The sequence below is a fragment of the Arachis ipaensis genome, chromosome B01 (assembly GCF_000816755.2).
Source record: "Arachis ipaensis cultivar K30076 chromosome B01, Araip1.1, whole genome shotgun sequence".
NCBI classification, from domain to species: Eukaryota; Viridiplantae; Streptophyta; class Magnoliopsida; order Fabales; family Fabaceae; genus Arachis; species Arachis ipaensis.
In genome coordinates, this window is record NC_029785.2 from 1,927,821 (window position 1) to 1,937,147 (window position 9,327).

Below are 9,327 nucleotides of genomic sequence, written 5' to 3' on the forward strand. Positions count from 1 at the left end.
GAATGTAGCTATTAAGTGTATAAAAATTATGTTTGAATTATGAATTCTCTAAATAAAATTATTCCGTTTAAAATATTTAAATTATTATTTCAATCATAAATTACAATTATGATTTAAATTTTTTTTGATATAATATTACATTTTTTTCTCTACTTTACTATTAATATATTGATATTGCAAGTCTAAATTACAGTATTTTACTGAATCTTGACTGAAAAAGAAAATAGTTACGTGTTTCTATCATTTACTTTATTTAATACATCATGTGTTAACACTAACGGTATTTTTTAAAAAAATATATTGATAAAAATAGATATAATATAATTACAAATATAACATTTATTAGGAAAAAAATATGTTAATCACTTATGAAAAGAGTAGTTGCAAAATAATTTATCAAAAAAAACTCATATTTCGTATGTATTGATAAGGATAAATATTGCCATGAAAAAAAATTTTAAATTTTTTTTTAGGTAGAAAACTCTTGTCTCCCACCACAGTTTCACTTTCCCTCCTCCTTTAATTTCTTTCTATAATTGTTCCAAACTCTGCCTCACTCTGTCTCTCATTCCATTTTATTATATCTAATCATATAAAAGTAAGTTATTAATCATATTCCTATATACTACTATTTTTTGTCAACGCATTTGGATAACCAATGGCAACAAAGTCTGAACTTGCACATATAAATTTATTTATGCGCCATCAACATAGACAAATATAATTAATAATATATTGTTGGACGATATATACTGTATAGACGGCTATAAAATATAGAATAATGTATTATGTATTAGGTTTAATTACTCTGTTGGTCTCTATAGTTTTGCGAAATTTTCAATTAGGTTCTTATACTTTTTTTTCTTTTAGTTGAGTCTTTGCACCAAATTTTTTTTTAATTGGATCCCTATACTTTTTTTTTTCCTTTTATTTAGGTCCTGTACCAATTTTTTTTTAATTGGGTCCCTATAAAATTAAGCTAATTACTACTAAGAAAGATTTAATTGAAAAAAAAATTTAGTATAAGGATTCAATTAAAAAAAAAATAGTATATGAACCTAATTAAAAATTTTATAAAACTATAGAGACCAACGGAATAATTAAACCTATGTATTATTATGTTGGTAACGTGTATAAAGCATGACATAAAAATATTGATAATGGTATCTCATCAAATTCCTAATGATACGATAGGAATAACATGCAAGTTGCACACAGAATCCATTAAATCAACTATATATTATCTTATTTCGTTATCCTCTAACATGTTATACTAAAAATTAGTATAATATTATATGAGAAATTTCAAAAAAAAAAAAAAACATATTTTTAGGAGAAATATGTTGTTAATTTTAATATTTTTGACATAAAAAATACCTAATACCTAATTACAAAATTAAAAGCAGTATAGAGATCCCATTAAAAAAAATATAGAAACTTAATTCCAAATTCGATAAAATTATAGAGACAAACAGAATAATTAAACATTAATTTTAATTTTATAAGTAAAATATTACTTCCTTTGTAAATTCTAAATTTGATGAAAAATTAGAAGAAAAATAAAAGAAGAAAATGCATAATATTTCAAGAGTTTTGTGATGTTGACAAACAAAAAAAAAAAGGAACAAAAATAATTGGACTGTAACTGTAGTAAACTCATATATACGGTGTGGACAAAAGAAAAAGTTGTGAAAATCTAAATTTTCTTACTCTAGACGTCATTAAAGAATTTATTTTGTAACATATAGTTGATGGAGTTTGTATGAATTACCTGATGAAACATCCATCATATATCACCCGGGCACCATTAGCTCCGGCGGAGCAATTGCGAATTTGGGCGGCCGCGACAGAGAAACACGTGGCACAATCAGCCTTTGATAAGTAGTCCCTGCATTGAAACATGCCGTAGACAGGATCCGCTCCTACGGCATGGTGTGATGTACCAAAATCCATACTCTTACTTTGATTTCTAAGATCTCTCAAAGTTGAGTTTAGGTTTTGGTTGAAATTTGACAAGTTGGTTGCGTTGTATTGGCTGCAACCTTTGTTGAGCAAAAGGGTTTGGGGGTCTCCTAATGCTCCATGGAAATGGAATGAAGTCCACCATGACCATAATATGATTAAGGTCAAGGCCAAGAGTTTGAGTGGTTTATTAAACATCATCAAGATGATGAGAAAAAAATTATTGATGGTTTTGGTTATAGAAGTTGGGATATTATTATCTATGGGTTTGGTTGGGTGTTATGCATGTATATGTGAACGTAGAGAGATCTCATTAATGATGTATGGACTATATATATAGATATTTTATGGAAAAGTACGAGGAACCAATGAAATATTTGTACAATGTGTACAATGGAGATTTAAGGAGTATTAGAGATATAACTATTAGTGTTACCTTTTTTCATCCGCTGAAATTTTTGGGATGAGTGGTATATGATATGGTATTAGAGTGTTAGATCCGAAAAGGCAAGAGTTTGAAAGTCAAGAGTTCGATCTTTGGTGAACTCCAAAATCAGTTTAAACTTTTGGGAAGATGTTTATTATCTCTAGTACTCGGATGATTATTCTAGATAGTATGGAGGATGTTCATTTTGTAACTCAATAGCCTATTGTACACATTGTACAAATAGTTCATTGTCTTCCTAGCGAGACTCATATTTTATATACTAAAATAGATAACACCTTTTAAGTATTCTGAAAAATTTTCTTAGTTTCATACAGAGTGTTCTAATTAAGTTCATATGTTTCAAACAATTTTTTAAATAATAAATTTTAGAAAAATAATTTTAATTATGTGATCATACTCAATTTAATATTTGTATAAAATTCTTTTATATTAATAGTATATGAAATTAAATTCGTAATATTTAAATTATTTGTATCTTATATATGTTGACAATAGCAATCGTATTTTTATTGTAATTCGTATTTTTATGTAGAATTGTAGAAATCACTTTGCAAAGAACAAATCCTCTTCTTCCTTGAAGGATTTAAAAATTTCAATGAATCGACAATATTATATACAGTGGTCATGTTAAGGATTTAAACTCTGTCCACTTGTTTAAGTGGACTAATAAACTAATTACTAGGCCAATAAAAAAGATTATATTAATTCAGTATAATGAAAAGTTTAGAATCCAAAAAAGAAAGCTGAAATCGTGGGTAGGCAGGTCCACACGCACCATGACATCAAAGGAATTGAAGGTCAACAGAGCATGACAACAATGCAAAGACAAGAACATAAAAGATGATGAATGGCATGGCCCTGCAACTTGCAATTAATAAGTCTTGGTCTTCAACTAAGTTCTAGTTGCAGGCATAATGCTCCATGTTCCATAGAGATCTTTTAGATTGTTTTTAGAAAAGAGATTGAGATTAAAAGACAGTGATTGAGAGACAAAAATTAAGATATTGAGATTAAATTAAATATTTGTATTGTGTTTGATATAAAATATATTGTACTAAATTATGTTTAAATATTATGTTTATTGTTTAGTTTAAGATAAATATAAAAATTGAGTAGTAGATTTAGAATTTAAAAAATTAAATGAGAATATTTTAGAAAAAATATTATTAAAATTTCAGAAATTTAAATCTCTTGTATCCTTATTTTTTGAAAGAGAAATGTTATTTGTACACTAAAATCAGCTATTAATGTATTTGTGTATAAATATATGTGTGGTTTAATTTATTTTCAATGCGTATTTGTATTTTAACATGTATTTTATAATGGTAGCTAATTTTGATGGCTGATTTTAGTGTACACGTAGCATAACCCTTTTTAAAAATACTCAAGGATTAAAATTTTGTATCTCGACTGAAACTCATGTTTGAAATTTATCTAACCACCAAACACAATATTTTTTTTTTTGTTAATTTTACAACTCACAAAACTCCCAAAGAGAAATTTGAGAGCTTACAACAGTTGCAGACGTCCCTAACAATTCCAACAACTTTAAAACTAACATGACATATCATAACAATATATCAAGACAACATCAAAAGATAAAAAAAAAAAATATAGCGTACCGACATATTATCTGCCAACTTATTGTCAACAATAATTAGTTATTATATTTTAAATACATATATAAAGAGACACATCTAGAAAATATATTTATAAAGACACTTCTATTAAACACAGTCATAAAAAAGACATTTTTATTAGACACATTCACAAAGACACTTCCATTAAATACAGTTATAAATAAGAGTTGGCAGAAGTTGATAAAAATGTTGTTGGCAGGATTGATAGATAAAATAACAAAAAACACCACCAACTTTCAGTCTATATAGCATTCATCACTTTGGTCACATTTCTACACTTAACACTCCCTTTCACTTCAAGATCATCAAATTTCCACATATTTTCCAAAAACCATATGATGAACATGGTTTGTTGAAGTGCGTGGCCCATAACCAAAAGAATAGGGACATGACCCGCTTGACAACTCCTCATTTATAATACCAACCTTCTCAATCCAATTAGACCTAATATTGTCCTCTACTCAGTTCCAATCTTAGTTCTAATATTTAAAAATAAACACTACCTTATTATTATAACAGAGTCCATATTCCAGATTAATTGGTTATTTATTTCAACTTCAATTCCTATATGATGCAAAGACAAAAGAAGATAAAAGATGATGAATGCATTGCCCTTGCAACTTGCCATTAATTAAGTCTTGGTCTTCCACTAAGTTCCAAATGCAGAAATATAATGCTCCATGTTTCCACAGCTGTTAGAATTTGTGGTAGCAGGGTGACTTATTTACTCGGTAACTAACTCAGATTAATTAGTTATTTATTTCAACTTCAATTCTTATATAATACTAGAAAAAAAAGAGGTGAAAGTATATTTTTTATTCTTAAAAATTGTTAAAAATTTTAAATATATCTCTAAGTATTTAAATGAAATTTTTTTATTTGTATTAAAAATAAATTATTTATATTTATGTGTACTTTTTTCAATTACGTTGTCATAGACTGCGAAATTAAACAGAAAATCATATATCACATGTATTTACTGTGAAATTAAAAAAGAAAAATAATTAGCAGATTATAGAAGAAACGTAATAAATTAAATTCTAGAAATTTCTAATGAAATAAAATACAATAAAATCTGTATTTTCAATGACATACTATTAATATTTCCTGAAAAGAATCTGACGAATAGGATATAAAACTTAAGTATTACTAAAGAAAAAACAATATTTAAGTTTCGTTCAGGTAAAGTCTATTTACACAAACCATGACATCAACGACTTCAAGGTCAACGGTTAAGACAGAATCGAATCAATGCAAAGGAAAAAATAAACTAAGACCTAAATAAAAAAGTCGCCATCTAATTCTCAATAGAATTTATAATATTGTTGGATTTTGGTTTGGCCATGACCCATGAATTAAGCTAGTACAAAATTTCATTTAACACTGTTAGAAGGAAAATTAATTATTCTGTGAAAAAATAAAAAAACAAAAAAACAAAAAATTAAGCTATTGCCAAGCCATGCCTTTTTGAAGATCAAATACTAACACAATTCAACTAAAGCTCAAACAGATTCTATGCTCTTTTCTTTTATGTTCCTATTATTATTTGAACATCAAATTCAGACACAGAATGCTACACTCTTTGAACATAGACTATACAATATAATGAATATATCCATCCCACATATACATGTATATCCATATGATATATTGGGAGGGTTTGAGTTAAGCTTTTGAAAAGAAAAAGTTTTAAGAGTAAAATAGACAAAAAATAACTTTGAAATGTGATTGATTTAGGTATAATGTATCAAAATGAGACTTGGAGGTGAGAAATTTACAAGTAAATACTAGGGGTGTGCATGGCCTGGCCCGGCCCGAAGATCTGGCCCGGCTCCGAACATTTTAGAGGCTATTTTGGTGTGATTTCACTAGGTCTAGGGTTGGGTAAGAGTCTCAAAAATAGACCCGGTCATTATTTCGGGTCGGGTCCGGGCCATGGCTCGGGTCACCCGAAATTGACCCGGTGACCCGGTCATCATACACAATTAATATTTTGTGTTATTAGTGATGGATAATGACTATTCTTATGTGGAATTTAAGTATTGTAAACCTTAATATTTTGTGTTATTAGTTATTATAAGACTATAAGTTAATGTTTTATGTTTAAAATGTATAAAATTTTAAACTAATGCATAATATTGTGTTATTTATATTAATTTAAAATTTGGTATTATTAGACAATATTAGTATTGATTATGGTTATGCTTTAATTTTAGAGAAGAGTTGGTTCTTGTTATATTTTTCTAAGTGAATTTTACCATGTCAAATAATGGTTGGAGTCTTGAAAATTTGAATATTTTCACATGCTAACTTTTTTTTTTTTACCAAAGATAGGAGACTCGAACCCGCAACCTCTTAATTGAGTATGGAAAGACTATGTCATTTGAGCTATTACTCATTGGCACATGCTAACTTATAAGAAGGTATCAATGTAATGTAATGTTAACGGTCCGGTTTTCACCCGGTATAATCGTGACCCGAAAGTGTATAGATTTCATCGGGTCTAGGACCGGGTTCGGGTCTAATAAATAAGCCCGATATATATATTTCGGGTCGAGTCTGGGTCACATCAAACCCAGATTCACCCGACCCATGCACATCCCTAGTAAATACAATCATTCAACTGTCCATTACAAATATTCAGACATATTTAGGTAACCAATAGATATATTAATCAAAACCTCAATTATCACAGCCATTACCTTTTCTGATATATTTAGATTCATCTATACCAAAATTGACATTACTGATATCTGTATTCTTCCCTTTTTATGGCTTCTAATCATACTGAAACCCATGATTCTGATGATATCACATTCTATTCAAATTTCAACAATCATAGCTAACTTTACATGATCAAAACCAATAACGCCTTAATATTTAAGAGGATCCTGTTTTGTTTAGCTAGATTTGAGTCCATTTTTTTGACTACTTTATATCTTAGAACAATCAATCTACCATTATCCTAGGATATCATCATATTCTGGATAGAATGTCATTCACAGCCACCACAATGTTCTCGTAACGCCGCCAAATTTCCGGTATATCTTTATCCCTTGCTGCATAATCCAGCTGCATTAACGATCAACATACACTAATAACAGTCAATTGATAAACAATTACACAACAAAAGGGTATGTTCGGTTCAGGATAAAAATCAGGTAGAAATTTCACGAATGAGTTTGATTTGTAAAATTTCCACCTGAGTTTTACTCTCGACGAAATATACCCTTAATGAAAAAGTTCTCCAACAAAATTTTCAAGCAAGCTCATCAGAAATCCAGCTTAAAGATCACCTCAGATTTGTCAAATTGATCCTAACAAGGCATTTGCCATTGTTCTAAATCTTGAATACATAATGCACAAGTCAATTCCCCAAATAAAAAAGGCAACATCTAGTAGATGGGTCATAATTTTTCTTTCAAAAATATCAATTTGACATTCTAATCAAAATAAAATTCTCTGTTCTGACCCATGTATATGAAAGATGAATCTGTAAAATCTACTATGCATTAAGCAGTTAGTTGAAGGGGCTCAGACCACTTTAGGTAGTGTAATTCAATTTTTAAAGAAAGTTATATTAAAAGACCACTAGGTAATGAATGCATATACAAGCATTCATTCATGATAGCTATGAAACTGAAAATACACCTTAAAGAATTTGCCTAATCTCAGCATGACTTACTCTAGTAACATTGTTGAATAGAGTAGTGTAGAGCTTCCTCAATGGTGGCCTCTCAATTCCAGGCTTGTTTTGTATGATGGTGTATATATCCTTTTTCAAAAGTGCTGAGCTCATTCTCAATTCCTTCTGTGCTGCTTTCCATGACTCTAACTCCAAAAGATCCTTAACTTGTAACAAATTCTGTGCATGCCCTCTAACACCACTCTCAGCTTCTTCAATTGTTTGATCAGGTGCCACAAACTTGAACTCAAACGCGCTTGTGCTTTGTGTCCTCAGAATCAATGATGCTACAGATAAAAAAACACCAACCCTTTTGCTCATTTTCAATGAGAGATCATCCTTGTTGGGATTTTGATAGGAATAAGGTTTGTTCACTTTGTTGACACAGCATGATGATGTGAATGGTGGAAAGTATAATTGTGTTGTCATGTTTGGTTTCAATATGAATGTTCTCATAAACTCCATTGTTTGTTTTTCAGGGCAATTACCAAAAGAAGAAGGAGAAATATGGAGTCGACCCAAAACAAATTAAAGGTAAAGTTGGATACTTTTTTGGAAGAGAAGTTTGAAAATCTACAAGAGATTACTAGAATATGAAAATCAACAAGAAAGTAAGAGAAATTAGAGCGAGAAATTAGAGAGTTGAAGCTTATAAGCTAGAGTAAAAGAAGACTCATCATCTTACCCTTATCTGCTAAAGATGACACGCTAGGAATGAGTGAAGGCCAAACTTGTGTGAAGTTCAGGTCACTTTTGTTACAACAAAAACGACAAAAGCTTATGGAGTCAGCATAGGTGTTGCTTATATTTCATTATCCAAAAGAACTTTGATTTAATTGATCGTTACTTGTTAGCATAATTTTTTTTATTATTATTAAAAAGATACTATAGTTTTCTCAAAACTTAAAACTACATATATAAAAATGATATAGAATTAGATAATGTTGCAAAACACTTTAAAAATAAAAATGTATATTAAGGTCACTGGTCTGTATGAGAAGTACACATTACTTTCTCTTAATTTTAAAAATAAAAATGTGTGGTTTAATGGACTACTACTGTATTACAGACGCACCGGATAGATGTATCAAATTCTATTACTCTCCGAATTTCGAGTTTTAGAACATTGGGAGCTCGTGATTATGTACTGCAGTAGGCTTTTGATGTTTTGTAATGAATAAATTTATAATTTCAGATAAAAAAAAATATATATGGGAAATGTTTTTGCTTTTGGAAAGTGACAGTGGTATAGGCGTATAGCTCATGCAATAGCTTTGGACTTGCCGTTAAGTAAAACGGGGAACATTTAGTACTTATTTGGATACTGTTAAAGTTGATAAAAAAAATTTTTAATAATTTTTTGTGTGTATTTAATAAATTTTTAATAGTAAAAATAAAATTATAAAAACACTAAAAAATATATTTTTTTTAAAAAAATATTATTCATATAATAAATAAATTAAAAATTTTTTATATTATTATATCCAAACATAATTAATAAATAAATTTTTTTTTTACATGAAATACCCAAATATAAAATTACTTTTATTTTTTTATAAAATTTAAAAAAAAAATTCGAAAAAAAAAAAAAA

At 28.7% G+C, this 9,327-nt stretch overlaps 2 protein-coding genes across 3 annotated transcripts in view; both read right to left on the bottom strand.

Annotated features, from left to right (window-relative positions):
• The window catches only part of LOC107639641 (cysteine-rich receptor-like protein kinase 2), a 7,884-nt gene extending 5,609 nt beyond the window's left edge, over positions 1 to 2,275 (bottom strand). The window contains exon 1 of one of the 2 annotated variants that reach the window (XM_016343305.2): positions 1,772 to 2,275. In XM_016343305.2, the coding sequence (XP_016198791.1) occupies positions 1,772 to 2,163 (392 nt within the window). In that variant the 5' untranslated portion in view covers positions 2,164 to 2,275. The remainder of the gene's footprint in view (positions 1 to 1,771) is intronic. The other variant, XM_016343226.2, reaches the window with a different exon arrangement.
• Positions 6,851 to 8,480, bottom strand: LOC107616086 (psbQ-like protein 3, chloroplastic). Its single transcript, XM_016318089.2, has 2 exons — positions 7,736 to 8,480; positions 6,851 to 7,122 (listed from the first exon to the last, which is right to left on the bottom strand). The coding sequence occupies exons 1-2, from the start codon at positions 8,198 to 8,200 to the stop codon at positions 7,027 to 7,029; spliced, it is 561 nt and encodes a 186-aa protein (XP_016173575.1). The 5' UTR covers positions 8,201 to 8,480; the 3' UTR covers positions 6,851 to 7,026.